At 48.1% G+C, this 15,067-nt stretch overlaps 3 protein-coding genes across 3 annotated transcripts in view; 1 reads left to right on the top strand and 2 right to left on the bottom strand.

Annotated features, from left to right (window-relative positions):
* The first annotated feature begins 169 nt into the window (after positions 1 to 169).
* On the top strand, positions 170 to 5,557 carry LOC109508530 (uncharacterized). The gene is made up of 3 exons (XM_019858569.1): positions 170 to 900; positions 1,641 to 2,809; positions 2,870 to 5,557. Exons 1-3 carry the CDS (start codon positions 766 to 768, stop codon positions 5,418 to 5,420), a joined length of 3,855 nt encoding a protein of 1,284 aa, XP_019714128.1. The 5' UTR covers positions 170 to 765; the 3' UTR covers positions 5,421 to 5,557.
* A 126-nt stretch (positions 5,558 to 5,683) lies between these two features.
* rwdd (RWD domain containing 4) lies at positions 5,684 to 8,024 on the bottom strand. Its single transcript, XM_019858570.1, has 8 exons — positions 7,853 to 8,024; positions 7,654 to 7,734; positions 6,893 to 7,002; positions 6,657 to 6,807; positions 6,473 to 6,581; positions 6,340 to 6,389; positions 6,227 to 6,229; positions 5,684 to 6,140 (listed from the first exon to the last, which is right to left on the bottom strand). Exons 1-8 carry the CDS (start codon positions 7,874 to 7,876, stop codon positions 6,105 to 6,107), a joined length of 564 nt encoding a protein of 187 aa, XP_019714129.1. The 5' UTR covers positions 7,877 to 8,024; the 3' UTR covers positions 5,684 to 6,104.
* Positions 8,025 to 8,409: 385 nt separating this feature from the next.
* The window catches only part of adam19a (ADAM metallopeptidase domain 19a), a 40,120-nt gene continuing 33,462 nt past the window's right edge, over positions 8,410 to 15,067 (bottom strand). Inside the window, exons 13-22 of the mRNA XM_019858210.1 lie at positions 14,088 to 14,218; positions 12,780 to 12,984; positions 12,546 to 12,623; positions 12,013 to 12,121; positions 11,358 to 11,499; positions 11,028 to 11,121; positions 10,731 to 10,942; positions 10,485 to 10,490; positions 10,224 to 10,403; positions 8,410 to 9,261 (exon numbers count right to left, since the gene is read on the bottom strand). Of these exons, the coding sequence (XP_019713769.1) occupies positions 9,216 to 9,261; positions 10,224 to 10,403; positions 10,485 to 10,490; positions 10,731 to 10,942; positions 11,028 to 11,121; positions 11,358 to 11,499; positions 12,013 to 12,121; positions 12,546 to 12,623; positions 12,780 to 12,984; positions 14,088 to 14,218 (1,203 nt within the window). The 3' untranslated portion in view covers positions 8,410 to 9,215. The remainder of the gene's footprint in view (positions 9,262 to 10,223; positions 10,404 to 10,484; positions 10,491 to 10,730; positions 10,943 to 11,027; positions 11,122 to 11,357; positions 11,500 to 12,012; positions 12,122 to 12,545; positions 12,624 to 12,779; positions 12,985 to 14,087; positions 14,219 to 15,067) is intronic.

Here is a 15,067-nt window from a genome sequence, read left to right as displayed (position 1 = left end):
GATACTCCGGGTCCCAAGTTAGCCTTAGAGGTCTCTAGATTTGTCCAAATAAACACATGATCACATTTGATAAAGAGATGAGGGAGATGCTTATTCATGGTTTGAATATGTGCAAGGCAACAAAGCTGTGGCAGAGTGAAACTGAACTAAAAGTGTTCAATGCGAAGGTGCATGAGGCAGATGATAGTATTGATTCAACGACTCAAAACGAAGTTTTGAAGTCAACGAATTAATCATGATTTCAATCTTAATCAAAAATAATCATGAGCTTTACTACGTCCACAATCGTCCGGCCCTCGCGGCGCTCCTCTGGTCAATCGATGCCAGGGATAACTATGCCTCGGGTCCAAACTCGGCCGGTATGGACTCCGGCTCGTCTGCCCCCCAACCCCCAATTGCGTATAAGCAGCACTGACAATGCACAAAATGGATCCAAGTAGGCCCATTTTGTTGCTGAGGGGCATTGAGGAGAACCTGGTTTTCAGTCTGCTAAAGGTTTGGGACCGGGTTGACTGTTGGGGGGAGCTCTTTATGCTCAGGGTAATTTGCCTTGATGACGGCGACACGCCTTGACTACAAAGCGTTATGTCGATGCTTCATGACAAAGACCGATGATGTCGCATCTCAGTGCCCTTTGTTGGCCTAGTTCGGAGTGGTAAAAGAGCGTTTGTGATCGTGGAGAAATCCTGCCCCAAACTCGGAGCCCCGAGCTCCGAAAACATCGCCCGAAGCAGATAAAGCGAGGAGTGCGTACACGGCCCAGAGATGAGCGCTGAGAGTCCCACCCTCGGGCCAGGAAACGACCTCCTCCCCCTTGAGAAGATCCAACATGGCATCAAGGAGTTTTTTGCTCAACGGGGGATGTTTGGCGACGATGTGAAAGGTCGTCGGACTGGCCAGGTAATGAATGCGGCTCACACCGCAGACGATGTCCCCGCACTATAATCGCCATTCATGGTCCGAGCTGAAGCGATCATTTGTAAGAGGCTTTTGCGGTATGCAAGTCTGAATTTTGTTGCCCGCCGTCAGCGTAGCGATGTGCTCCGTTTGACGAAATATGGTTTCGCGGAACATTTGGGCGTTTAAAAATGCAAATGGTAAATTCTCCTTGTCAGCTTCACAATGAACTATAATTGGGGACGGCGAACAGCTTGAAAAGTCGTTGCGTCTAAAATGGTTTTGATTCCTCCAAGTGACATAGAGGCGGCCTTCCAAATTAGAATGCAAATGTTTTTGTCAGATTTGGACAGTGCAAACAGCTCTCGGCGTGATGATCAACTGGTTGGGAGTAAATTCCGTCCATCCATTTTCCAAATCGCATATCCTAACACATCATAGCATTGTTTTTTCTCTTCAAAACATTGTCCCGTGTGCCGTTTACATACACTAATGATAAAAATCAGAGAAAACCATCAGTTGCAGAATAAAAATTTGGAGCGCGGTGTATGATGGTCTCCCATTTCTTTTGTTCGAAGGAATAGTAGGAGGTGTTTCAGTGAGTGAGTTGTTTTCAATAGTTACAAATGTCAACTGACCGATTCCACGTATTGCAGGCGGAGCCCTCAAACAATTGCGAACTGTGCACAAAGTCAGTTCGACTCGTGAGGCATGCTAATCCGATGTTTGCTTTTCTACTCCAGAATATGACTTACACTTTGAAGGACAAAGACAAAGATGCCAAGATCAACAATATCATCAAGAGCATCGTTGAGAAAAGCACCCTGGATGTGGCCAACTTGAGGGAGCTGATCACGCTCTGGGACAAGGAGGAGCGCGCCATGTCTGACTCCTTCATCGACGAGTCCTCCTACGGCGTGGTCACCCAGCAGAAGATCAAGCAACACCTCAAGGATTTCTTCTCCGAGCGGCTCATGATCGCGGAGCGGGAAGAGGGCAGGGAGGCCGGTGCCGCGTCGGCCCTCAAGATATTTGCGAGAACGAGCGCCATGAAGAAGGCCCGAGACCCCGACATTTTGGATGTCGAGGAAGAGGATGATACCGGCATCTTTGAGGAGGAAATAAGTGCCTCCTCCGATGAGCAACAGACTCATCTGGATGACTTTTCTCAGACATTAGAGAGCCCACTTTCTCCCAATTCGTCGACCGGCGCCTCACCCACTTGCTTCATCGACAAGGCCAAAGATTTGATTAGCCAAGTTGTCAATCCCGTTGTTAACACCATCGACACGGCCAGCAAAACAATTGTTGAGAAAATGAAGTCGACCTTACAGAAAACAATGGGGCCTCACCATTCGGAGAGGGAGACGGAGGAGGGATGCTGTGTCTCAGAGAGAGAATCAACAGCCAGCCTCTCGCCCGCATCAGAGGAAAACTGGACGCCAAATCTGGCCGCTTTTTTCTCATCGGCTGCTTCGCCGGGGACGAGTGACCGCAAAGATGAGAGGCCGCTAGACCCAGACATCTTGGGTCAAGTGGCAACAGAGGAGACGTGTCACGCTGCTGACCTGTTGGAAGAAGCAGCGGTCTCCCCACTGAGGGATCCGGAAACTGACAATCAGGCCACATGTGCTCCGGGCAACTTGGACGACACCAGTGAACTGACTCTCTTTGACGATCCTTTAAGAATTTCAACGGAATCGCTTGGGAGCACAAGTACAGCAAGTAACCTCGATCACGACATGGTTGAAATTTTATCAGTGGGTCGTCAAGATTCACCGGAGCGTAGAACCCCCGCAGCCCCCGCTTCTGATGGCAACAAATCACCAGACGCACTGGAGGAAAAGATGCGCTTATCGGATGAAGAAGCCCCGACTGATCTTGAGTTGACAGAAGATGGGATAGCAAAGAGGTCTTCACCTGTGGCAGGAATTGCTGATCCTGAATTGCCGGAAGACAGCGTCGCAAAGAGGTCTTCACCTGAATCCGTAAATGCTGAACTTGCGTTGCCAGAAGACGGAGTAGAAAAGAGATATTCACCAGAAGCAGTCGATGCTGATCTTGAGTCGCCAGAAGACATTATAGCCAAGAGGGTTTCATCAGAAGTAGATGATGATCATGGGTTGCCAGAAGACATGCTAGCAATGACGTATTCACCCCAAAAAGTAGAGATTGAGCCGATGACGCCAGAAGACTACGTACAAAAGAGGTCTTCGTCAGAAACATCGGATGCCGATCTTAAGTGGCCAGAGGACGTTGTTATCGAGAGGCCTTCGTCAGAAGCAGTAGAAGATGATCTGAACTTGGCAGGAGACCAGGTAGCGTGTGGGCATTCACCAGTGGAAGTGGTAGATGGTGACCGTCAGTGGCCAGAAGACATGGTAAGAAAAGGGTCTTCATCAGAAGCACTCTGTGCAGATCTTAAGTCACCAGAAGACCCGGTAGCAACGAGACCATCCAAAGAAGCTGAAGATGCTGATATTGAGTGGCCTGAAGACACGGTCGAAAATATAATTTCATTAGAGATGGTAGACACTGATCCTGAGTGGCAAGGTGCCCTGTTAGCAAAGAGGACTTCAGTTGAATTAGTAGATGCTGATCCCAAGGGGGAAGATGACCCAATGGCAAAGAAGCTTTCATTAGAACTAGAAGATAGTTATCTTCAGTGGCCAGAAGATAGCCTCGCAAAAACATCTTCATTTGAACTAGGAACAAATGCCGATCTAGACGGCCAAGATGTCAAAGTAGCGAGAATGTCTTCATCAGAAGCAGATAGTGATTTTCAGGGGCCAGAGGATAAGCTAGCGAAGAGGCATTCGTTAGAATTGGTTGTAAATGCTGACCTTGAGTGGCTAGAAGACAAGATCACGAAGAGATCATCTGAAACAGCCGGAGAGGATGATCTCAAGTCGCCCGAAGACAGGGAAGCGAAGCTGCCTTCATCAGAATCAGCAGTTGACGCTGAAACTCAACTGTCCGAGGACCAGGAAGTAAGGAAGCCTCTGGTGGAAAATGTAGTAGATGCTGCTCTTCAATCGTTTGATGTCAAGAGGCCTTCATCAGAAGCTGACGCTGATCCTCAATTGTCTGAGGAAGAGGAAGCAAGGAAGCGTCTTTTGGAAGTAGCAGTTGATGCTACGCTTCCTTTGTTTGATGTAAAGAGCCCGTCAGTCGGAACACTACAAGATGTTGATGCTAAATCGCCAGAAGGCAGGGGGTCGGTGATGTCTTTTAATGAAGCGGCAGCTGAGATTGACACAAGCTTGTCGGACGACATGCTAGCCAAGACGCCATCAGCCGAAGCCATTTTGGACCTTTTGTCTGTAGAGGTTAAACCTGACCGGTCAGAAGACAGGCTATCTGGGAAGTCTTTATCTCCGGCAGAAGTAAGGGCTGTCCCTAAATGGTCAGAAGACAGGCTATCTGGGAAGTCTTTATCGCCGGTAGAATTAAGGGCTGTTTCTAAATGGTCAGAAGACAGGCTATCTGGGAAGTCTTTATCCCCGGCAGAAGTTGGGGTTGTAACTAAATTGTCAGAAGACAAGGTGTCAAGGAGGTCTTCATCCAAATCGGCAGTAGATGTTCGGAAACTGTCGGAGAGTAGGGTATCAAGCAGGTCTTCATCCCAAGCGGCAGTAGAAGGTCGGAAATTATCAGAGGACAGGATATCAAGGAGGTCTTCATCAAAAGCAGCAGTTGATGCCATTTCTAAATTGTCAGAAGACAGGAAGTCCAGGAGGTCCTCATCTCGGACAACAGTCGATGCCGTCTCAAAATTGTCAGAAGACAGGATATCCAGGAGGTCCTCATCTCTGGCGGCAGTCGATGCCGTCTCGAAACTGTCAAGGAGGTCCTCATCAAAACTGGTGGGAGAACTTGAGCTGAAATTGTCCAAAGACAGGCTATCCAGCAAGTCTTCATCTGAAGCGGTACTCGGCATTGACATCAAATTTTCAGAGCAGGAACTTTCATCCGAAGAGACGGCCGACCTGGAAAAGACATCACCAGCGCAACGTCAAACCAGGTCATCCCTTTGGAAGAGGTGGAAAATAATGCGTCCGAGGAGGATCCAGCCACTTCTGGAGGACTGTCCCAGTGCCATCATGGATTGCATTGGAGCAAAACCGGCTATTAGGCCTATTTTCAAAAAAGTCAAGTCAATGTGGAAGACTCACTATGGCCGGAGGAAGAGCAAGAGAGTAAAAGGGAAAGGCGAGAGAAAAGGCGCGAGACCTCTACATGCAAACGTCCTGGACGAAGGTGCGAGGGAGGCTTCCGCCTCGTCTATCATCTCAGTCGAGTTGCCGCCCAGCGATGAGGAGGAGGACGAGTGCACGAGGGCCAAATCCATCCAGTCAATGGAGGATGCCCATGACATCCACAGCTTCTTTGAGAACATGTTTAAGAAGGAGTTTTCCAAAAGGTTAGAAAAATCCCTGAAAAGGGGGCTCTTGGACGTGGTCAACGATTACGTCCCTGAAAAAGCTTTACCGAGCTCGGCAGATAAACTCGCAAAGCAGTAGCAGACCTCAAGAAAAGATCCCCTCAGTTTTAGTGGAGGATTTTAATGGTGACGACAACTGACAGTCCACTGACTCTACTTGTGTAAAGTATCAGATTTACATGTCGTCGTATTCCAATAAAAATTGAATTTTCAGGTGAATGTTATTTTCTTAGCGATGCTTATTCCTCGATTTCATTCATAACGTTGTCATAACCCAGACTACACTTTGCCCGGTGATGGTTTCATTGACGCCAAATGCCCCCGCTGTTCTTGAACACCGGGTGGTAAGCAAAGCCTTTCATTAAAATCACATCTAGACCAAAAACAACAAAAATTCAATATCAAGTCCCCTCGGCAGCAGGTGCTTCCAAATGGGGTTTTATTTGAATAGACAAAATAAAATCTGGTCAACCTGAAATGAGAAAATAGTCAAGTCAAACGTGATGGAATTATTTGCCGGCGAGTCTCACGAGAATACAAAATATCCATTTGCAAGGCGAATTGCTTCAAGGTTCTGGCAGTGAGAGTTGGTACTTTCATAACGGAAGGCTTTCAAGTAACCTTGATGAAACACGAATGACATTGCGCCGATAAGTTCTGCCTCCGCTCGGTGGCCATGCATTCGAGTGACCTGGAGGTAGGCGGCGGCACAAAGACGTTCCCGTTCAAATTGTAAACGGCAGCGAGGCGGCAACTCGGGGGCCTAATCGTCATCTTTACCGCCTCCCGTTTTACTCAGCTGCAACACAAGTAGAACCAAAACCACAATAACAATGAAAGAAACTGTTGGAGAACGGATTCCGGTGGGGTGTGTTGGCCACTTACATGCTGGAAGTTTGTTGTAACGATGGGGGAGGGGAAAAAAATAAAATAAAATCCAAGGTTAAATTGCATTCCATGATTCAAGTCATGTAGAGGAACGTTGGAGGCGTACGTACTTTGATGACGTCAATCCAATTCCAACCTCTCGGCAGTTCCCCTTTGTTATCTGAAAGCAGGATCAAGCAGCCCACATTATAGAAATGGCAATGATTTTGTTGGCTGCTCATGATCCGAATCCTCCGCCCCAACCTGTCCGACTGATGATCCTCCTCTTCTGCGCTTTTGTGAGCTGCTCCTTCCTTTCCTTCTTTTTGGCTGTCACAGCGTTCGGTATTGCCTCACCGCTGGATGTTAAAGTCTGACGGCGAAGCGAAGGAAGCGGTCAGTGCCCGGGCTTACGCTCCCGACTCTCTATGATGAGCTTGAAACGAACCACGGCGGTGACCACGGGTCTGTGGTTCTCCATCAGGGCTTCTTGGTTCTCCTTGGCCCACTCGAACAGGGTGTACGTCATGGCATCGCCCAGATTGGCCTCCACTTGCTCCGCCAGCTTGGACAGGATAAGCTGCTTGATTTCGGGAATGCTGAAGTTGGTGATAAAACGTTTTTTGTTTTTTTTTTTACATTTTTGGCCCCCGCCCCTACGGATAATTCCGACAGGCGACTTACATTCGGTTGTTAAAAAAGCCATCCAGTGAGATTTGAGGACCAGTCACGGGGTATGCCTCTGGCCACGTGATGTCCAAGATGAATGCTTTGGAGTCCTCCAGGTCTCCTATCTGTCAATGTAATGGTTATCATTCGGACCGATTCCAATAGTTGGTCCATTTCCCTTTTAAATCCCGTCACATTCGTTCGGTTTAAAGTTGTTATCGAAGGCCACCCACTTTAATTGAGTGATGTCCTCATTGTTGTGTTTTTCGATGACTGTGAACTATAATTCCTGAGTGTAAGAGCTAATGGGGTCTAACTTTATTTAACCCGCATCTTCTCAGACATGACTTTGTCTCCAACAAAAGTCTGAATCACGTAGCCATCCAACTCTTTCCCTACCTATTGGCCTTTTAAATCAGACAGCCGACAGGCCCTCGTTGCAAAGCTGACAAGGAATTGCGGTCATTGCAATGTTTCAGAAGGGCTGTCGAAACACCCACACTTTTCCTGTTGAAATATTTCACCTAACCGAGCAAGATATTGATGTATAACCAATCTGATATTTATCGTCATACGTATTTGGGTTTGTAAAACATTTCATGGTGAAAGCACTGACAAAGAAAAATCGCACAGTCCACCCCATTCGCAATGTGTGTGAAAACATTTTTTTCTTGTCAAAAGCATTCAGCCGGAATGTTTCAACAACACTAAAAAGAAAAAAAAGTGATTCTGCTCTTTGAATTCTACACCAACCCCAAAAAATAAGCAGGACTCACCCTTAATTGAAAAGAAACTGGACTAAGCTCTTTAAAACACTCGTCACCCTCGTAGATAGAGCGAAGAGCCTCCAACTCCATCTAAAACACAGGCACAACAGCTGAGCTGACGTGAACAAATTTGACTCGCAAGGCAGTTCGAACTCGCTCGCGTTAGCCAGTTAGCATTTGGTCGCGTAACCGTCCATTGCCGGCCTACCTCTTGATCCTCGTTCGCTGTCATGGCTTCGCTTTCGTTTGGCCGTGGCGTGCTCTTTCCGCGGTGCCGAACAGTCACGGGGGACTATTATTAATAAGAGAGAATTTACGAGAACTTCAGCGCTAACATCTTGCCTGTATTAACGTGACATTTTTTTGCGCATGCGCAGTGAAATGATCATTTTCTTCCTCAGAGGTTGGCAAGCTGACGCCAAGATGCATTTACTGCTGACTAGTGGTCAGAAGGAGTAACACAGGACAAACGACGGTTTCTCCGGTCAATTCCTGCACACTCGCGGTTCGGCACCCGCGGATTCGCATATTTGAGAATCCCCCCCCCTCTCTCTCATACACACACACACACACACACACACACACACACACACACACACACACACACACACACACACACACAGTTATATATTTTTAAAAACATTTGTCCCAAGAATCCTGGATTACAGATATGTATGTGTCTGTGCCAATGACACTCAGAGAAAAGTAGAAGAGTGGCTTGTCCAAATTTCACCATTTTGGAAAGGAGCAAAAGGAGAGTGGAGAGCATTTTGTAAAAAAGATTTTATGTAATTTTTCAAAAATGGTGACACAAAGCAAAAGACATTCACATGAATTTCAGTATGTGGCTTAACGGAGAGGGCGGCGGGGTTGCATCAAGTCCTCGCTCAACATGTAAACAGTGTTGAAAAGAGGCATCTGAGTTAGGGATCACAAACCAGCCATACACCAAGCGACTTGAACTAGACGGTGCCACAGTCTAACCTGTGTGACTAACCTGGTACACACACCGACTACACCGAAGTCCCCAAATCATATTTGGAATCTTCTCATCTCACCGAGATGATCAAGATTAAGTATGGTACTTGTTGGTCGGTGAGCGGCTGGCTTGAGACTCTTTGAGCGTTTGTTCCGTATCCTTGAGATCCATCTTATGGTCCATGGAAGAGTGCGTTCCTTGCCCTCTAACTGCTCAAACGGCTTTCCATTGACAAGTGGACTTGTGATGAGGATTTTGAAGCAATTCTGGATACCCCCTCCCCAAGCATGGAGAGACCTCTTTGGCACAGAACACAAATCCACGACAAATTGTAAACACGATGACATTTTGCACGTACAAAGAATGTAAAAAAAAAAAAAAAAAAAAAGACTTTAAAAGAAACGATTTTGGCAAAAATTGTGGTGCTGCTCCATCTCAGTCTGCGAGACCTCCGTGCAAAACTGCGTCAAATGTGCCAAATGTTTCCAGCGCGCCGACCCGTCGCTTTCGTCAAAACGCCGTCCTGTGCCGGCACCGCTCGGTAGTTGAGCAACACAGAAAATGGCTTGGAGGGAGAAGAGGAAGGCCGTCTTCAAAACGGAGGCGACGTCGCGTCCGCTTTGGCACCTGGCACCGGTCTGGGGGAGACAAGGAATTGCTTCAAGCAGTGATTCCCAACCAGGAAAATGAGACAACTTCACAACAAATTATGTATCCCTTTCGCTCTGTGTCTGAGATATGTGTGTCGGAACTAGCGCACCGTTATTAGAATCGTGCGAAATTATTATATTTTTTGGTTTCTTTATCGTTATTGATCAAATTATATGAAAATTACCCATATCTTCGAAGGCCAGGGTCTCCAATTAACGGTCCGCGGACCGTTACCGGGCCGCTCAGCTGTGCTGTGAGCATATTGACTCCACCGGACGTGGCGGAAATGTGCGCGATTCGAGCCACATTCTGACATTGGTTTGCAAGTTGAAATCAACAGAATTCGCTAATAAACGAAAGAAGAAGCAGTAAACAAAGTGAGAGTATCAAATTGACCAAACGTACAGCCAGCTAAACGCGCCGCTGATGGGTAGCCATGACTTCCAAAGACGAAGCTATTTGGACAAGAGAAGTTCCTCTCTTGGCGATGTGAAGGAGGAGGTTGTTGTGCATGCTATGTAGTCAAAACAAGTCGATACATGAAACCCGTTGAATCATTTGAACAAGCAGCACCCTAGTGATCAAGTGGAAAGCATGAAAAAGCGAGCGGAGTTTGCACAGCCTGCCCATGTAATCATTAGCAGTTTAGCCGCTAATAACTAGCCAGCAGCCAGCGGATGAAAGTCGCAATCAATCGTGTCATATTTGCAAGTAGCAATGATGCTAACGCTGTATGTAGGATCATAACTTTCAAAATATTATGTTTACATTTTAAGGCGTAATTATTATTCCTGATTGGTCCATTTCATTTCTTAGTCGTGTTATTTTATGTTCCATTAGTTGTACAGTAGAATAACACAGAAACGACTAACCCCCCCCCGTATGTTTAATGACTCTACAATTATCTTTGTTGTTCGTCCCAGTGCTTTCAGCAAATCGGCAAAATCACCTGAGAGCTCTGTGAGGGGGGACGCCGGACACTCTGCCCGCAGGTTTGAGTCCTCCGGCTGTGGGCATCACGACCCGCAGGCTCTGCGACGGTTTCGGGGTGAGCACCCTCACTGGGGAGCCTCCTCTGGTGGGACTGAGGGGGAGGGGCCTCTGGGGGGGCAAGGGTGACGGTCTGGGCTTGGGGGGGGAAGAGAAAGGTTATAGGGTGGTAACTGTGTGAGCGAGCTTACCGGTCATTAGACACTCAACCAACAGTTCGGGTGGTAGCGCCCGTGCACACCAAAAAAGTCCTTTGGTCCACTTGTTTGGTCAGGACTGAATTTTTGTTTGGTGCGGTTCGCATTCACACTTTACTTTTCTGCAAGTGAACTATATTCTGTCAACACATCGATGCGTGTGACAATCGCCGTCCCCACTGGACAGAAATGACGAGAGCGGCACCCAAAATGGGGAAAAACATGCTTTGACTTGAACTTGCTATAATTTTCCAGGCAGTCTCACCAGAGGTGATCGCGCAGGGTTGAGGGGAAGGGGCTTCTTGGGCGGGCTCAGTTGCTGCGTGGATGGCCGTGGGGCGGACGAGAGGGGCGGCCGGGGCCCCTTGACGTCCCTCGTGAAGGGGGCGGGCCGCAGGGGCCGCACGATGTTGACCGGCTGGATGCCAGCAGCCGCAGAGTCTGGTCGGAGAGGAAGAACCTCTTTGCTGGTGGCAGAGAGCTCGAGGGCGGACAAAGACAAAACCAAACATGAACTTCAGTTGTTTTTGTTTGTTCGTTTTTTAAAAAAAATGTGCTGAACTCACCCCCTTGTGGCTGCTGGCTTTGCTGATTGGGCCGACCACTTTCAGGTGAAAGGCAGGATTCAGGTGGCTGTTCTTCGCTTTCTCCGTCTCCATCCTGACCACAAGAGGGCGCATTCCAAGCATCGCAACCACTAGCCGCTAACTCCACCAAACCACAAACCAAGTTATCGGCACCAAATGTCGACCTAACTAGAGACATGGATGACATCTCATATTCTAAGCTGTTTCGCACACACACGCACGCCCATGCACTGACAAAGGCAGGCTACGAGGCGCAAATGTGGACGCATTTCAAAGTTGCTAATTGAAGTGAGAGAACGGGTACGCTACTTGTTGCTCTTGTTCTTCTCTCTCTGCGCGAGCCACTTGTGCAAGTAGGAGGTCTTGATCCGGTAGCAGTAGAAGAGCAGCAGCACGCCGGGCAGGACCACCAGGAAGGCAAACAAAAGGCCCGCCACCAAGCCCACCTGACCTGCAACGCACCACGCTGGAAATTGGACCACTGTCTTCCGAAACAGGACTATGTTTTGTTTTTCACAATTTTAAAAGCGAGCCCATTGGGGTGAAAATATTTGGGGATTTGATATTCTCGTTAGTTTTGAGTACATTTGGACTTTTTTTTAATGCAGTTTGATGTAGGTTTTTAGCGAAGGTTTGTTCGATTTTGTTCGGTTCCAAAATGCTTCATTTTAGCTTAGTGTTAGTATTAGGGTGTTTTTTTTTTTAAATATATGGAGTGCTTATTGAGCGCAAAACTCACTATGTATTATGTAATACAACAACAATTGTAGTTTGTTTTCGTCACAAAGACAATTCCAATAAAGTTGCAACATGTGAAAACACAAATAAGAATCTATATTTATCTTAACGTCTCATTGCACTTTTATAAAACGTAAGATGTAATTTCTGTATTTGTCAGCGGCCAGATGTAATTTCAGTTCACAGTTTTGGTTTCAAATGTGTGTGTGTGCATGTGTGCACTGACTGTCGTACTGCACAGGCCCGCTGTCCACACTGCCGCCGAGTCCCGGCTTCTCGCAGTACGGGGGCGCCCAACCTCGATGGCAGTGGCAGTTGCCGTTGCTGTTGCACACCTGCAGCAGGCGCAGCGGGCAAGAAGATCAAGTCAAAGCGGAAAAAAAGAAGAAGAGCCCAGCCCAGTCTGGATGATGTCCTCATGAATTTTACAACGTGTGCAAACACACACACACGCACGCACGCACGCATGCTCGCACACGCACGAGTGTGGCCAAGTCCAACATCAGATGACTTGATAAGGGAACTAGACTGGAATATGCTGACCTACGCGGCCATTTCCAGCTGCTGGTTCCGTTATCAGCTAAAAGCCAGCTGACCCGTCAAGAGCTTTCTGGACTCATGAATCTTGCATGCTGTCGTCTCCTTATCTGGCTCAACTCCTGACAGACACGGCTGGCTTTTTTTCCTATTGTCTCGATTGCCGCCGTTGTTGCGAAAAGCGGCGCGGCGTGACGGTCGGATCGGCTTTTGTGTCCTCACCCCGTTGCCATGGCAGCGTGACATGCAAGTCTCCAGCTCGCCAAAGGATGCGTTTTGACATCGGCGGTCGCGGCACACCTGGGAAGACACACGCAAGTGAGTCAGAATCAAACGCAGAGTCCAAGCTCACGAGCGCCCGCAAACGCGCAAACAGGCTCAAAGACGGAGCAAACAAATGCACAGATGTCATTGTGCGGCCGAGGAGGGGGGGGTGTTAAGCAAGCCGCGACTGACCTTGCCCTCGCCACACTTGGTGCCCGTCATGACCAAGCCGGGGTCGGGCAGGTCGCCCTGGCCGTCCTGAGTGCTGTAGACGTAGGTGCCGCGGCACTTGACCTCGACGCCCCCCGTCCTGATGGTGGTGTCGATGGACACGGCGTTGGTGCCTTTGGGCTTTTTGGCGGCGCTGTGGCACTGGATCTTCCCGCATTTGGCGTCACTGGACACAAGGTGACGCGAGTCAACGCAGACCGACGAAATCACTCCCAAAACAATCGCAAAAGTGTTTTTGCTCACGAAATTAAATAGAAACGGAAACGCTTCAAGGAAAAAGAAATGAAATCAAACTCCACTTGTCGAGCTAACGACATTAGCGGGCAATTCGTCAAGGCTAACTGAATTTCCCCCAAAACAAAAGTGAAAATGAAAAAAAAAAAACAAAAACAAAGGAACGACCCGAGACCTGTCTGCTGCCCTAAAATACGAGCATTCACTCCACATACGGAATCTTAAGAATGTAACGACACCATGTAGTGGCTGTAAACAACAATCACACTTGGGGAAAAGTCCGCTTCCATTTACAGCAACAATTTAGGATTTTTTCCAATGCACAAAAATGAGGGGATTATTCACGTGAATAACTTTCCAATGACAAAAAGAAAAAAAAAAACTGGGGCCTTTTTCCACTTTGTCAAAATTCTGTCGAATGGCTTCCTCATTGATATGCAAATGAAAACAGGCAAAGTACACAAACTCACGCGCACCATCTGAGGGGTAATAAAAAAAAATTTAAAAAAAGGGCTGACAATTACAGGAGGATGAAGCAGAGTTGTTGCAGTGACTAATGCAAAGATTAGGCAGATTCTAACAGGGGAGAGATATCGCATTTACATATCCTCTAATCAGCCTCGCTGCGACCGCAACAACGTCTAATGATTCCTGGGGGCCGCATAATCGTTGTGGGCAGCGCAGCAATCAACTTCCTTAATCCGCAGGTTCATTAACATAACTAAATTGCTCATTTGGATCCATTAATTAGCAGCGGCAGCGTGCCATGGCAACGCCACCCCCCCCCTTCAAAAAAAACAAAAAAACAAAACAGATGTTGGAGGGGGAGAACACGTGAGCCCACAAATCATCTCCAGTATGCGCAGTCAGCGGTGCCATTTTTGGACAAAAGAGTCAAAGCAGCAGCCTATTTGTTTCTCGCCTCGACACCGGAAAGGATGATGCGAATGTCCGATTTCCCCCGGGGTGCCGCAAAACAGCTCGTTCCGACCGGCGGACGTGGCGGCAGATGCCGCCACGCCCTTTGGCGGTCACCTTTTTGCGCACTTGACATAGTTGCCGCGCTCGTCTTTCCCGCAGTTCCCGAAAGCGTTTCCTGCGGCGTTGACGTCTCCGAAACAGGCGTCGTGGGCTGGACGGGCGCCTGGAAAACAGAGTGCGCCACTTCAGCTCATGGCTTCATTGTCAACATACCACAAAACCATGACGCCAAATCATCTGACTCCAGCCTTCAAAAAAATAATGAAAACAGCTTGCAGATGATTCGATCGCCAACAAACAAAAAGCGTATGAAGACTCTCCGGAATGTCGCAGGACAAAGTGAGCTCCTCCCCGACAGAACACGCTTGTCACGTCCACGTGCCATACTTCCTTGACACCAATTCTTAGGGCTTTGGAACACTGGTAAAACCGTTGGGTTAAAAGCAACCCAAATGAGGCAAAATCGCCCAGCGGGCGTTCCAAACGGAATCGAGACGATCCTGGGTTACTTACGCCCAAGTAAACTGGGTTGAGAAGGCAAAAGGGTCAAAAGTATTCATCGTGAGGAGCTACAAATAGGTTGTCAGGTGGTCAGCATCGCGGTGCTAGCCAACGAGCGCAGCAGCATTTCGAATACGAGGTACCTTGTGGCATCTTTCAGGGGCTTTCAGAACATAAACTAAAAAAAGCCCAACGTGAATAGGAGGATGAGTGAAAAGTGAACAGCAACAGGGGATGCGCGTCAAGCAATTGGTGCCTCGATCTGCAAGTCATTGGCGGCGGCTGTTGATGCCGCTAGATGGCGCCAACGTAACACTTTGCTACGAGACGGGACAAAGCCTTCTCATCCTAAAGTCGTACTTTGTACCTCACTTCAACCAGGATGCCACGAGATGGCGCCAAAGCACTACTTTTTTTGGAGGTGGGGGGGTTTGGTGAAGGTTCAGAGTCAGCGTGACGGTGTGCCAACCCGGGCAACCTGTCCGTTTCAAGACAAACCAGTCTGGTTCTCTGCCGCTCGAGGCCGTGCCAAC

This window comes from Hippocampus comes, unplaced genomic scaffold (genome assembly GCF_001891065.2).
Source record: "Hippocampus comes isolate QL1 unplaced genomic scaffold, H_comes_QL1_v1.1 scaffold48, whole genome shotgun sequence".
Classification (NCBI taxonomy): domain Eukaryota; kingdom Metazoa; phylum Chordata; class Actinopteri; order Syngnathiformes; family Syngnathidae; genus Hippocampus; species Hippocampus comes.
The sequence above is the reverse complement of the archived record's forward strand: the minus strand, read 5'-3'. Positions and strand labels throughout refer to the sequence as shown.

What these genes read in the sequence shown, in the direction of transcription:
- LOC109508530 (XM_019858569.1), top strand. Translation starts at nt 766, where the DNA reads ATGAGCGCTGAGAGTCCCACCCTCGGGCCAGGAAACGACCTCCTCCCC. An exon ending in AAGGTCGTCGGACTGGCCAG is followed by an intron (nt 901 to 1,640) that starts GTAATGAATGCG and finishes TTTCTACTCCAG; the next exon opens with AATATGACTTACACTTTGAA. An exon ending in GAAGATGGGATAGCAAAGAG is followed by an intron (nt 2,810 to 2,869) that starts GTCTTCACCTGT and finishes CGTCGCAAAGAG; the next exon opens with GTCTTCACCTGAATCCGTAA.
- rwdd (XM_019858570.1), bottom strand. Translation starts at nt 7,876, where the DNA reads ATGACAGCGAACGAGGATCAAGAG. An exon ending in GGCTTTTTTAACAACCGAAT is followed by an intron (nt 6,808 to 6,892) that starts GTAAGTCGCCTG and finishes CACCAACTTCAG; the next exon opens with CATTCCCGAAATCAAGCAGC. An exon ending in GACCCGTGGTCACCGCCGTG is followed by an intron (nt 6,582 to 6,656) that starts GTTCGTTTCAAG and finishes CTTCGCCGTCAG; the next exon opens with ACTTTAACATCCAGCGGTGA.